Below are 15,058 nucleotides of genomic sequence, written 5' to 3'. Positions count from 1 at the left end.
GTTACTGTAGCGTTGACCCCGGACTGCATGGAGGCCGTGAGGTTGTCTGCCGAGCTGTCGGAGCACATCAGAGCAGTGTCGTCAGCAAAAAGACGTATGATAGAATATAGATTATTCGTTCGATGGAGGGCGAAATTATTCGATAGATTATTCGTTCGAAGAATCCGTGTTCGGTTTAAACACTATATAATATACCATAGTACAGTCTTGTACATGTACATCGAGACGACCGAGATCAGAAAATAGACAACTAAACTAAAGACGAACAGTGGCACACTTGAAAGGTTGGCGCCTATCGGCATGAATCAAACTCATTCCACACATACAGAATGGCCTACCCGGTACCCCTACACTCTGTAGCCGCTGTGTACATGATGTAGTCTACGACTCTGAATCGCACACCCCCGCCCCCAACCCCCCCCCCCCCCCCCCCAGCCCTCCGTCTCCGTGACCAGGCCAGGCAGTGCTTGTTCTGGCATCATACGATGCTTGTCTACTGTCTAGTAGTAATACTAATACATGTACATGTACATTTAGTGCTGTAGTTGGTACTATGTATTGGTATCATGGCTTTCAAAAACAGACTCAAGTGAAGCGGAAACCCTACGCGTACATGTACAGGTCTCACGCTTCATGAACGGCCACTTGCTACACTTCAGTTCCGGATCAGCGTCTGTAAACCAGGCGTCCTTGTTCGCCATTCCTATCATCATGGTATGCGACCATGAGGGCTTCTTCGTTTCTTCTTCAACTTCGTGGGACTATTCAATCCATCAAATTCCCGTTGCTTGTAAACCCATAGGCGTAGGCCATCGACGTAACTCGACTGGTTGGAATGCGTAGAAGTCCTGGGTTGGCCATACCAACGCAACACTGCAAAGATCTTTTAGCCGCATTGCATGCTCTGTGATTATTAAAATAGAGTCGTGATATGCTGTGGTCACTTGTGAGATGTATTCACCACTCTCGCTGCACTTGCACCAGCCAGTCGACATGCATGGTAGTGGATTCGGACGCCATCTCCTGGCCTTCATGCTGGTGACGATTCTAACAGGCATGAGGACTTTGTCGGAGCCTCTGTCTCCAGAGGACACGGGGAGTCCGCTCCATCAGACGGCCGCCTATCCCATCCAGCCTGTGCCTGAGTTTGTTTTGCTGCCAACTGATGAGCTCGGATTCACACGGATGGTGTTGATCAACCAGGCCGTCATGTTCCGGGAGAGCAACAGAAGTATGTATACTCCCCATCTGATGTACATGTACAAGCATTTTCACGGGGAAACAGCATATCTAGGCGTGGCAGTGTACGAAACGGGCTACTTGGCAGGTCTGACATGGCAGGTGTTTGAACGTGAAATCAACTTGAGCAGAGCTCTGGGCCCGGAGTGCTGCTGCTTCTGGGAAATAATCCCGAGTGTAGCTTTGTCCCCGTCGAGAGAACATATCTTTCTGCATGGTTTTGGCCCTGGCGAATGCAACAACAGGATACTGGTATATGGCGATAGAACAGCAAGAGTCATGAGACCCCAACAACATTCACACTCACGCGGGATTACTACTCGGGTCGAAGACAGCGGATCCGCTCTGGTCAGCGTTCGTAAACCGAGTGCCAGGGCAGGAAATTCTTCCGGTTCGGCCGGCATTTATCTGTTGTCATTTGGCGGCTGTTCATGGCAGGACCTTTCCCCTAAGTATGGCCAATGTAAATATTCATCAAGTATCCTACATCGGATGCTCGTTCACACAAACCATTATGAGTCCGGCGGCGAATGGGAACGTGTGAAAGCAACGGGACCCAAAGCCCAACGGTCGCGACCGTTCCTCAGCCTATTTCCTGATGGAGATACTTCATTTATTTTCGTTGGCGGCTGGAAACCTGTGGGCGGTCCAGCATCTGGCACAGTGCAAATGGCGCTTGAATTCTGGAGGTTTGATCTACTCTCATGGACTTGGTTCGAGCTAGAAAACAATCACTTCAGGTCAGTCCATTTGAGGTGTTCACTGACGTCACCCGACGTATCCTATCTTGCCTCAAGCAGAACAGTGCTCATTAAGGACGAATCGTGCAGCTACCCATGCGTGTTAATTGTTTGCGATATTGGAACGAGGTCCGTGGACTGCACGACACCATCAGTTCCAGTATACTCCCGGACACTGCGCAGTAGAATCTGTCACTTACATATTTCGTCTGGAATCCGCTCCTTTATCTTTGCATCGCCGAAAGGGAACGAAATGATTATGGTCGATATTTACAAAACGATCGAAAACAATCGGACGACTTCCCGACCACACGCACTAAATCTAGAACCGTCATATAAATTCCCTGGTTTCATAGATGGAAGCTCTCCATTCAGGACAGCGGCTGTCAAAGCTCCAGTTAGTTCCACTGAGGAGTCTGAGTTCATGTATGTCTTCTTCGGCAGAAACAGTGTATTCATGGAGGACGGCCAGGATTCCTACTATGCCTCTCAACCTGCGTACTCGTTTCCCATGGCCATGTGGATTTTACGTGCCTACAGCAGCACACAGCTTCATCTTGGTCTGGGTCAATTCGAGTACACGCTTTTCTATCCAAAGCCCGGACCGGTCAATCCTCGCCGTCAATATCACACTGTCAGCTTGATTACGAATACAACAGTTGTTATGTATGGAGGTTACGAAACACGAAGCGACGGTAAAGTCGTTGGAGACATGGACCCGTATCCGTGGTGTTTCAACCTAAAGCAACACTTCTGGGTGGAAGCAACTGTTCCAACCAGGACTACTCCCCCTCCGCGAGGAGAGCATATATCATTCCGGTACAACTCCACAGCCATGGTGGTACACGGTGGTCTTGACCCAGTAAGTAGTGATGTCGCCCTGGCCCTGGGTGATTTGTGGATGTTCATCATGGACGACGAAGATCTCTGTACGGGGAGATGGCATAACCTCACAGCACACGTGATGAAAGGTTCCCTACCAAGCCAGTATGGCCACACGGCAACAGTAACCGAATATGGAGTACTTCTGTTCGGCGGATTTCCCTCTGTGCCTTCCCTTTCCCGACTCACGTTTGTCGACATACGCTCTGCTAGCAATGTGGTCGTTCATGATATTCCATCCAGTCCAAGCATCCCAAGCCGATGGGCCCATAGTCTAGCCTTTGCAAATGATAAGGACTTAGTTCTCCTTGGAGGGGCAAACAAACGTTTCCACATGTATTCCAGAGACGCAGATTGGGCATTGCTACTTCAGTTCACAACAACTGGAACATTGACAGTCGCAACTTGGACTCCATTCTTCAAAGAACGTATAACACACCATATTGTTCTCGACGACATGGTTTTTGGTGGTATGGTGGATGGCTTGTGCAATAATGATGGACGTGGAGTGCGCCATTTCATCCAATTAAACACTGCTACTTTGTGTCCCAGGGGATATGAGCGCGACCAAAACAACGCATGCCGTGCGTGTTCACTTGGGTATTACTCATCTACTCTGCAAGAACCATGCATCGAATGCAACCAATCACTGACATCCACCGACATGGCAGCCACATATTGTGTTCCGGAGAGCCCATGCAAACCTCACACTTGCAATCAGCATGGAGATTGTATCGTGGATGAAGAAAACTTCAAACATGCCTGCATTTGTCAATTCGGATATCTTCCCAGCGATGATTGTAAAACTCCAATGGTGTATCTCATATTAGTCGCAGCCCTGATGTTCACGATCGTGGGGACTTCACTGGTCATTTCCCTTATTCAGTTCTTGAGAAAGAGGAGAGCGTTGCACGCCAAGGAAATTGAACTTGTGAACACAAATCGTGACCTTTACCGCTCCAAAAGGAAACTCAGCCAAATCGATCATGGAACACGTATTGCCTGGTCTGATCTGAGGATCAGAAAACAATTGGCCACTGGAAGGTTCTGCAAAGTGCTACTGGCTGAGTTAGGAGACATCCCTGTTGCTGTCAAACAACTTCCTCCATTTGTTTCCACTGAATCACCATATGATGCATTCATTCAGGAAGCTGAAGTTCTTCGAACATTACGCCACCCCAATATTGTCATGTTCTTGGGAGCGGGAAGAGACAAAAGATCGGGTCGGCCATTTCTAGTGATGGAATACTTACGGCGAGGCTCACTTTATGATGTTCTGCATGATCAGTCCAATGCCATTGAACAATCAGATCGACTTCGCTTTTCTCTGGATGCGGCACGTGGTGTGAGGTATCTGCATAACACAAGTCCTCCGAGAATTCATCGTGATCTCAAGTCAGCCAACCTGCTTGTCAGTGATAAATGGGTGGTGAAAGTAGCTGACATGGAAACTACACGATTCCTGGCCATCCTGCATGCAAACGCCGAGTTGAATAAGACCTCAACGCCAACGGGGGCTGAGCAGACAGGACATGGGAATGGTCCCATTCGTACTACATCCTTCACAAGCCAGCAGCAGCAGCAGCAGCAGTCTGATGGGCTGACAGCACCTCTACTGTCCAGTGCATCCAGTGATGTTAACCATAGTGATCCTGATATGGACAGAAACTCAGACGCAGAGGCTATGACATCACGCATCGGAATGACGTGCGGAGTAGGTACTGATCGCTGGAGATCACCTGAGTCTATCAAGAAGAATATGTACACGGAGAAACACGACGTATACAGGTGAGCACCAACAATACTATGCGGCTTATGCCTCTGAGCTAGCCCATGGCAGATAATGCTCGAAAAATAATTCGCAGATTCTGCTCGAAATTCCGTGTGAAGTCGCCAGAACCATACAGAACCTATGGCAGGTACTCCCTTTGGCTCCATTTCTTTATTCATATTCCAGCCATGCATGAAACATACCAGCAAAGGTACCAAATTCTGACCATTTATCTGCCGGCATCGTCCGCCAAGGTCTACCCTGAGTGTAATGGTTAGAAATGTAAGCATACAGTGGAACGTGATAAGACAACGTCAACGGAGTCTACAGTATGAAGAGAAATCCATGACACAACTTTCACCCATTCTTCTTTTGCACGCGCACACACACACACACACACACACACACACACACACACACACACACACACACACGCATGCACACACAGTTCACCATTCAGGCTTCAGCTTAGCAATGACATGTAGGCAGCTCTAGCACAGACCGTGAGGTATAATGTGCTGCTCACACTCTGATAGCACTGCTCCACTGATTTTGAAGGGTCATCACCACCGCGGGCTGAGAGACAACATCACATTTACAATGGCTTTCGTGTTACCGGTACTTGACCCTCTGGAAAAAAAAACTTGCGGAAAAATTCAAAGGATCAGTCCAGGAAGTGAACTGCTTGAAATTGAAAAGAGAAAAATGTCAACCCCACCAGAACTCGAACCCGGACCTTGCATGCTTGTCATGAGCAATGCCCTAACCATCTGAGCTATGGGACCAGGCCAAACCTAGACTGAAGATGCTGACAGCCTGACAGGTTTTTCACTCCAAAGGTTATTAGGCCTATTCTTGTTTTGATTCCGACTATATTAAAATAAAGTAAAAAGTATTTGTAAGAAAGGTTTCCTCCCCACACCGGAGCTCGCGCTATTCCGCCGACTTTACTTGACACTTGACTGACTCACGACTGCCATCCAGAGCACACGAGAAGTCCATCGAACCTTCGACTCGGCAAACCTGCAAGAAAGCACCACTCCCTGCTCAAAAAGTATTATTATTATTATTATTATACGCATTCCCGCGTTGAAGTGTAGCAGCAGTATGCTGCGTCCACAGCTTCGCTTATGCAGAATGGCTTGGGTGAAAAGTATACAATCATGAATGACCTGGCAGGGCACGACATCCCTTTGAAGAATTCCAGCGACCTAGAAAGAGCACGAGCATTTGCTGCAGACAAGTCGAAATGGAGATCAGACATTGTTTATGGATGAGTTTTTGTTGACTGGAGACAGAAGCGAACTTGGCTTAATTTCAGTGTATTCTCATACATTGTTCTCTGGCCTTTGTACGCATGCTGTGGTGTTATTATTATTATTATTATTATTATTATTATTATTATTATTATTATTTTATTAGCTGGTTTTGAGGGAAAGAGACAAACGGGAAAAGTCAGAAGAAAAAATTGACTGTCACCACCAGGACTCGAACCAGGGACCCTCGCTTGTAGCCAGCGATGCTCTTACCACTGAGCTATGGTGTAGTCGTCATCCAAGCAGAGACCGTTCAATGTTTTCTTCAGACTTCGTAACTCACACTTCCTGTGAATCCACACAGGCGGATGGGACGCAGCCCTCACTGTACCCACACACTTCACGTACAAACTAGCACGCGGGGAGCCCCAAGTCATAAAATATTAACTGGTTTTGAGGGAAAGAGACAAACGGGAAAAGTCAGAAGAAAAAATTGACTGTCACCACCAGGACTCGAACCATTACTTTGTATACTTATTTATCACCACCAGGACTTTGTATACTTATTTATTAATAAGTATACAAAGGCAGCTCACAACACTTACTACACAATGACGTCATACATACTGTTGGCACCTGGCTTTGGGTCTTTTTCCTCCCCCAGAGGACCAACCAATCACATCTTTCACCTCTAGTACTAGAGGCTCAAGTAGTACCGGCGTTCCAGAAACTGACCGTGGTTGGTCCCCGTGGGGCTGGGAAAAAGACCAAAGTGCCATCAGTATGTGCGGCACGTGTTGTGAGCTGCCTTTGGAGTGAAAAACTTGTCAGCACCTTCTAGGTTCAGCTAGGTCCCATACAATGACCTTATGTAGCTCAGATGGCTAGAGGCTTAGATCATTGCTCATGACAAGCAAGGTACCGGGTTCGAGTCTTGGTATGTTTCTATTTCTTTCTCTCTGCAGCTTTGGCGTGGTGATGTGGGAGCTATCCACTCGCAGGATACCTTATGGACACCTGCACAACTCTGATGATATTCTGGATGAAATTTCCAGCGGTGGCAAGCTCGTCTTCCCACCAAGCATACCGTACGCCTATCGTCATCTTGCTGAGCAGTGCATTAAGGCTGATCCTGAAGAGCGGCCACAAATGCATCGCGTTGTTCACGAGCTGACGACTCAACTTGATGCAATCTGAATTGTAACAATTGTATCTACTGTAGCAGTAGCAACGCTCCACGTAGGTTAGTGCATGCAGCTAGCAAGAGTAAAATAATTAATTGATGCATGTAAGCTCCCTGGGAGCTTATTCTTGAATCTTGATGCTACTAGTCGACTGCTCTGACATAATGCTCTGGCACTATGACATAATGCACTGCCTGCCGGATCCCGTGCCGGTAGTCCCGGTACATCTTGAGACATTGCACATACCACAGAGCCTAGTATGCAGCAGGTCTGGGCCCGATCTACACAACTTGAGACATTCGACATTTTTGTTCTTGAAGGAAGCACTGTACATCGTGAGGATACAGTGTGCTCCAACGGCAATCATCTACTAGTAGTTCATCACATCCTTCAAGCCAATTGTATGTGGCAAATGAGATTAATAATTATTTTAAAAGGTCGTTGGCCTCTGGGTGGTGCATCTGATCTATCCTCCACCACTGTTTAGGAGCCGCATCTGATGCCTGATAGGCTGGGCGGGTAATGCTAGCATTATATCGAGCATAATTACTATTAATTAGCACTTTCTGGAGACTAGCACTGCGCTAGCATAATCCAGCAAGTTTTGCAAAACTAGCATATTCTAGCGACAACTAGCATAATAATTAAAAATTGTTGCAAAATATGGGATTTTCATGAGAATTCACAATACCCTCGCGACTAGTACCACCGCGCCTTTGCCTGCGGAGTAATGATAATTCAGTGCTTCTTGTAGTTTCTGTTTCGTTGAACACGACTTATGCTGCCAAATACATGTACATGTGTGCTGTTATCAATCTGCAACATTAGTAATCTCATGATTCCACTATTTCCATTTTTCCGAAGCAGAATTCAAGCATTAGCAGTGCTATTTTGGAGCATTATAATTATTCAAAGGATCAGTCGGGGAAGGGAACTGCCTGAAAAGGGGAAAAAACGCCAGACCCACCAGGACTCGAACCCGGGACCTTGCTTGTCATGAGCAATGCTCTAAGCCTCTAACCAACTGAGCTATGGGACCAGGCTGAACCTGGAAGGTACTGACAAGTTGTTCACTCCTAAGGCAGCTCACAACATACTGATGGCACTTGGGTCTTTTTCCCGCCCCCAAGGGTAGCCCTTTCCTAAAGATGCTCGCCACTTTTTTTCGCAACTTTCTGTTGTTTTGGAAGAAATCGCAACTTTCGCAACTTTTTTCATTTTCACAAACTATTTCGTAACTACATGTATTCCGCAACTGTGTCCAGAGGAGCGCCCCGAAGGAGACCATTGAAGTGTCCGTGGTGCTCCTATCCGCTTCAACAAGAAGCAATGAAACATTGCATATAATCATCATGACAAGTGTACTTCTCGAAGTACAAAGTACGTCCACGTGGAAGCACTCAGCATGCCGCTATGACTATGTAGGGGTAAGCGGATTATGCGGGCATAATGTTTGGCATAATCAGGTCTGGCTTTTTGAGAAGGAGTAACAAAAAGGAGAATGTCTCATTTCAAGTCTGTTCATCTTCCTATAGCTAACATGTTTTACTCTGCGAACATATGCATTCATTATGTACTTGGTTGGTTGGAATATTTTACTTCGCCAGAATGAACAGGCATTGCTGCCTTCTTGCCTGGACAAGTGGATTGTCCAAGCCCTCACAAAAAGACGAAGAAAGGAAAGAAATATCACATGAGAGTGTGAAGCATGCAATCTTATAAAATAAAGAAATTCCATGAGAGTGTGACGCATGCATTATGAGAGAGGAGAGATTTTTTTTTTTTTTTTTTTTTTTTTTTTTTTTTTTTTTTTTTTTTTTTTTTTACTAAGGCCACAGCTTCCAATCATGACATGCAAAGCAGCGATAGATTCGAGATAGAGATAGATAGATAGAGAGAGATAGAGAGAGAGAGACTGCTTTCTTGCCTGGACAAGTGAACTATCCAAGCTCTTACAAAATGACCAACAACAACAACAGCAACGGCAACAACAACAGCGACAGCGACAACAACAACAGACCAACAACAACAGCAACGGCAACACCACAGCAGCAGCAACAACAACAAGAGAGAGAGAGAGAGAGAGAGAGAGAGAGAGAGAGAGAGAGAGAGAGAGAGAGAGAGAGAGAGAGAGAGAGAGAGAGAGAGAGAGAGAGAGAGAGAGAGAGAGAGAGAGAGAGAGAGAGAGAGAGAGAGAGAGAGAGAGAGAGAGAGAGAGAGAGAGAGAGAGAGAGAGAGAGAGAGAGAGAGAGAGAGAGAGAGAGAGAGAGAGAGAGAGAGAGAGAGAGAGAGAGAGGAGAGGGAGAGGGAGAGGGAGAGGGAGAGGGAGAGGGAGAGGGAGAGGGAGAGGGAGAGGGAGAGGGAGAGGGAGAGGGAGAGGGAGAGGGAGAGGGAGAGGGAGAGGGAGAGGGAGAGGGAGAGGGAGAGGGAGAGAGAGAGAGAGAGTGTGTGTGTGTGTGTGTGTCAGAAACACAGAGAGAGAGAGAGAGGGGGGGGGGGAGGAGGAGAGATATGCGGATTGTTAAAATGGATTTCGACATGAAGTTAGGTACACAGAATGTTAATATGGGTAAAGGCTGGGCAAGTCGAGAGCCGTGGCTAGAGCTTTTTATGTCTGCCAATCACCTTCCGTACGGACTGTAACTGGGAGAGCATTCCACAGAATGCTGCTAACAAACTGAATTGAATGACGTCCAGCAGGACCAGGGAGGAACGGAACTCTCAGCAGGCTTGACACTTGACCCCGTGTCGTCCTCAGCTGAGGTGTGGCTGGGTCGTTGATCGGCACGAACAGATTCTTTAACAGGGACTTGTCTTGTCATTTTAACATTTGAAAACGAAGATGGCAAACTTCTGGAAGAGAAGCTGTGGCAAGCTTGGCACACCCAGTAGCTCGAGAAGGGGGGCAGTCGGGACCAGAGTCCTTTGCTGCAGGGTCGCTCTGACACCGGATTTTGACAGGCGGTGGAGTTTATCCAGGAGCTGCTTGGAAAGACTGGAGAAGAAACAGTTGGATCCATAGGACAGATGAGCCTGTATCATGCTGACATACCTGACTTGGCGTGCTCTTAGGCTCAGGGACCTGCCGTGTCGCCATAGCTGTCCGCCGATCTTGCGTGTTACATGGCTGATATGTGGCTGCCAGGAGAGGTCTTCAAAGTAAGCATGGCTTTGCTCAGGCAGTTGTGCTGCACCACAGTGTTTTCCATTTCCGCTCCTTTATTGGTTGTTTTTGGCATCATTTTGAGTTGCGATATCAGCAACTTTTGTCGGTGAGCTTTTTCTGAAAATATGGATGCGATTTCAGCAACTTTCACTTGTTTTGGCATGGTTGCGAAAAGCATAAGTAAAGTTGCGAACTATTTTGGCATCTTTGGGAAAGGGCTACTGGTAGTACTTGTCAAGTACCGTAACTATCTTGGCTTTATTAGCTTTGCCTTTGACTTTGAGTTTGGCCATTTGGTGTGACATGAGTCACATGACCAGATGACACAGGACCCTGTACTGTAGTGTAGGTCAAGACTAGAGTGACAAGGACCGATGTTTGGTGAATGATAGGATTATGATCACTGATCCGGCCCTGTGACTGTGAGTGGGATGATTGATGTAGACGTCATGTAGAGCTAGAGGGTCATGACGCTGTAGCATAAGACTAGGTGTCGCATCCTTCTGGCTTCACTGCGTTCGGATCCAGCTCTGGAAGAAGGTTGACTGAGAGGGTTTTCGATCCAATCCTGATCTCGTCGTTCCTTTACCTGTTTTGTTTCTTCGTGGAAATCTTCTACCTCTGCCAGATATTTCGGTAAGTGACATGTACTTGCTTCCACAGAGCTAGAGAGAGAGAAAGAGATATTTGGGGATCGGTATTGGGCGGTTGACCCGTTATCTGTCGTGCTGGCTGTAGCGGTCCGCGTGTCGGACACCAGCCTCTGTAGCAGCGCTCAAATGGCTGAGCCTAGCTATTCCGATCACATCGTCCCGGTAGTATGTTCGTTCCCCTGTTGGACCATTTTTTTCAGGTGCTGCATCAGTGTGCAGGAATGCTTTCCGTCAAACTGTGCTCATGCCGTCATGGCTGGGATGATGGCGCACAGTGATGGTCACACGGTCCGGAGCGGTGGAATGCTACTTGTTTCCGAAACACGGGCAAGGACTTTCTTCAGGAGAAGACACTCAAGCACTAGATGTTTTGAATTTCTTCAGACGTAGCTAAGAATCTGGCTGTACCTCGGTCCAGGTGTGTGGCAACCTCGCCTTGTCCTTCTTTCTTTCCCTTCTACTCCTGCAGCGCATTGCAACCCGGAGTTTGAAACAAAGCAACACGATATTTCAGCCCAAGATGCCGGTAAGTGGTGTGTGAGATCACCCCAGCCTCGTAGTTTCTACCACACCTGACGTGACCTCGTGTAGCTCCACCAAAATATTATGCTCCTTCCTTTGAAAGCGATCTCTGTAACCAGTGTTTAGTGTGCCACTGTAACTGTTACTTTGTGTAAGTGATAAGTCAGAGCGTCCCTGCCTGTGTTATGGTGATACTGGGGTACGACAGCGTGATAGGAATGTATTGTGCTTCGTGTCCATAATGGACTTGTGAAGGCTTGAGAGCTGAGGGAACGGAAACCCTCGGCCCGAACATCGACAGCACCTGTCACTGACTGTCAGTGTCAGTGACTGCGAAATCGCAGGGGCGGCGGAATCTGTGTGTGTCAGTTGGTCAGGCCATGGACGACAATTATGCTGGAAAGCCTATGGCTATGCTGTGGCCGGACTTGCTTCCGACGGGCCTGAATCATGTTGCCTTGCGCATTCTGTCATGGAAAACCCGGACAGGAAGTTCAGGAACTAACTAACGTGTTACTAAGCACTTTTTCTTGACCTTTTGAGTACGTGATGTCTTCGACAGTAATAATTATTATTACTTACAGCCTTTGCTGCTGTGGCGGTGCACCCTCCAATCTAACGCTGCTCCAAACTGAGCGACATTGTACATGATCGTGTTTTCGCAGTGAAGTGCGAAGACAACATCAATTCAGCGTATGCTCTAATCAATGAATAGGCAGGCCATCAAGTAAAATAATCATTTTGAGAACAGCGCAGCTGGTTGGGTGGTGAGGAGTTCCTATTGCATTACGCTGCTTGAATCTTGTCCTGCAGTTGCAAATAGCTCTTGATATTGTCGCCATCAGTTTACATTATCCCTGGACTCAGTCTCTTGCTGGTACTGCATTGTAGCGGATCTCTACCATCTAAGCTAGAGCTTAGTACAGGAACTCACCCAGTGATGTCAACCTCAATGACTGATTAGTGCTATGTTCGCTACTGTGCCTGTGCCTGTTCCACCAAAAAAGAAATCCCCCCTCTCCCCTCCTCCCTTCCTGCTGAGAGCTAGCAGCAAACTGGCAAGAAACCTGATTTTACTGTGTAGTTCCTGCAGCAAACCTTACTCTGCTATGGATACTAGTACGCATATCAAACTTCCAAAGCAACACTGAACACTGAGGCATTCCTAACTGGAGGCAATACGTGCAGAGCTTCCCCAGACTGGCAAGAACATGGTGCGATTAAGAACCACACAGCACGAGCAGATTCCAGCAGATACTCTGTTGTAGCTAGGGCAGGACTGGAGTTTCTTCTGTATCACTCTCACTCTCACTCAGCTACACACAGACTACAGACAGTGCTCTGATGCCACCTGTTGAGTGCTAGGCCTACTCTGCCCGCTCTGGTTGGCTGGACACAGTGCGTAGAATCATGAGACACAGCAAGCACAGCTATAGGTGCACAGGTTGCTGTAAAGTAGCACAGGTGATGCAAGTAGTTCTAAAGGGTCCCATGCATTCAGTGGGTTACATTATTTTTAATATTTCTAGTCCTGAAGGAGCTCATGCTGGGCAAAACCACTCAGAGTAGCCCATTCATATGTAGGAGTCCAGTAACTGACTTATGTCGTCTCAGGGTGAGAAAACAAACTGGAGCAAATAGCAAGAAGCACGGCTGTCCTTCCCTGTTTTCTCGCCTTAATGGGATCAACGTGAGCAAGCTCAAAGCGTGATTTTGAACAGCGGGCACCAGCCTTATCAGGGTGCTGTATCCAGATGCATCACTGCCATATCGACCAGCAGCCCCTCCTCCCCTCATAATAATTATGTGCTCATTCAACACCATGCATGAAGGCATGTTCGATTATCTGTTTGTATCTGTGTGTCTAGACCCCAACAGTTGTACCCGACCCAGGCTTCAGTGCCGAGGAGGAGGCGAAGGCCCTTCGCAGTGCCATGAAGGGATTAGGTAGGGGGCATAGTGCAGTCCACATTTTGACAATCCACATTGGCAATAAGTATGCCTTGCTGTCTGTAGATGGCGTGTACTAGTAAGCAGCAGCTAATATACTGTTGTTCCTGTGGCCACATACACACGCACATGCACACACGCACACATACACACGCACATGCACACACACACACACACACACACACACACACACACCTGCCCTGTCCTGTAGAGCCACTGCCACAGGGGTCACGTGGGCCCCGGAGGGGCATCAGAGAGGAAGATGGAGCATGCAGCCTGATGACGCCGGAGATGGTGGGGCAAACGGAACCGGCGAGAACACACGCATACATGGCTGAACGAATTACGCTGCTGGGCAGTCGGGCGCGGGCCAGTCCTCGAGCACCGGTGACGACCGCGGCCTTGCACAGACCGAAAGCAGCGGGCACACACAGCACAGTGCGCAGCACAGCAGGCATCCTGCACATAGACTTGCCAGGGCTCGGGAGGCTGAGGCTGAAGTGCGGAACAGCGGTGAACAGCTAGACCACCCTTGCTGCGAAACCAACGCCCACAATCTCCACAGTGGCAAGCCCCTCGCTGCTCAGCAATCGGCTTTGCCCGCTCAACCACACATTTGTGGCGAGCACGATCTCCAGGGCGCGAGAATGACCGATTGCAATCCGCACATACCACTGGGTCAGGCTGAGGCACATTCACACACACACACACACACACACACACACACACACACACACACACACACACACACACACACACACACACACACACACACACACACACACACACACGACACACACACACAATACACTGACACCCCCCCCCCCCCACACACACACACACATACGTATGTGTAATGCGAGGGGTTAACACAAATTGCTGTATCGTTAACACAAAATGATTAGATTTCCTACAGCCCTATTTACTTCCTTTTGTGTACCTCTTGCGTACTACGCTCTGCCCATTCCGGGCATTTGAGCGCTATTGCAGGTTAAGGCGCATAGCCTCTGTGTAGATTTCCTACCATAACATGGCCCAATATCTGAGAAAATCGACCTTCGGGGCTGTTTTGGTGAAATTGATTTTTTGTTGCAAATTGATGTCTAGCCTTTGTAGAGTATTGTCACTTCGTTTCACGGCCATCAGACCAATATTGACCATGTAGAAATGCATTTTACAGTCAGGAGTCATGTTAATGAATTGTTCTTTTTTTTTACAATTTTGAAAGATCAGTGTGTTTGGAGCCACCAAAAATTGTTTCCGTGTGATATCAATAGCCAACTAATATAGTTAAGTGTTTTGACTGTTCAGGTACTTCATTTCCAGCATTCCGTGACTTTATTGAGGTTGTGTAGTTTCAACAGCAGCAATAGCAGCATTAGAAGGAGAGGTGATTTATCTGTTCTCCTGGTGATGGACATGCTTGACAGGATAGTCTGCAACAGATTTTGACGGAACACCATGATACATGTAACAGCATTCACATACTTATTGTGAAGGAGTCAAACAGAGCAAATGCGTCCAGATTCGCCTTGTCACACTTTGTGGAGACTGACCATTTCCAAACATCAGTAACACAGCCTGACAAGCGTTTCACACCACCAACTCAAAAGTAACAGAATGTTACTACTCAAGATTGCCCAGCCTCACGTGCATGCTCCGTGATGGTCTGATTCGCCATTATTGGCTCGAGTA

The 15,058-nt window shown here is 47.6% G+C and overlaps 2 protein-coding genes across 2 annotated transcripts in view; both read left to right on the top strand.

Annotated features, from left to right (window-relative positions):
* Positions 1–752: 752 nt before the first annotated feature.
* LOC135818510 (uncharacterized) lies at positions 753–7,968 on the top strand. Its single transcript, XM_065331901.1, has 2 exons — positions 753–4,649; positions 6,854–7,968. The coding sequence occupies exons 1-2, from the start codon at positions 952–954 to the stop codon at positions 7,083–7,085; spliced, it is 3,930 nt and encodes a 1,309-aa protein (XP_065187973.1). The 5' UTR covers positions 753–951; the 3' UTR covers positions 7,086–7,968.
* A 2,762-nt stretch (positions 7,969–10,730) lies between these two features.
* Positions 10,731–15,058, top strand: part of LOC135818521 (annexin-B12-like) — a 12,816-nt gene continuing 8,488 nt past the window's right edge. The window contains exons 1-3 of the mRNA XM_065331912.1: positions 10,731–10,874; positions 11,361–11,417; positions 13,282–13,360. Of these exons, the coding sequence (XP_065187984.1) occupies positions 11,412–11,417; positions 13,282–13,360 (85 nt within the window). The 5' untranslated portion in view covers positions 10,731–10,874; positions 11,361–11,411. The remainder of the gene's footprint in view (positions 10,875–11,360; positions 11,418–13,281; positions 13,361–15,058) is intronic.

Source organism: Sycon ciliatum, chromosome 1, assembly GCF_964019385.1.
Source record: "Sycon ciliatum chromosome 1, ocSycCili1.1, whole genome shotgun sequence".
In the NCBI taxonomy this organism is placed as follows: domain Eukaryota; kingdom Metazoa; phylum Porifera; class Calcarea; order Leucosolenida; family Sycettidae; genus Sycon; species Sycon ciliatum.
This window is presented reverse-complemented; position numbering and strand designations above follow the sequence as displayed.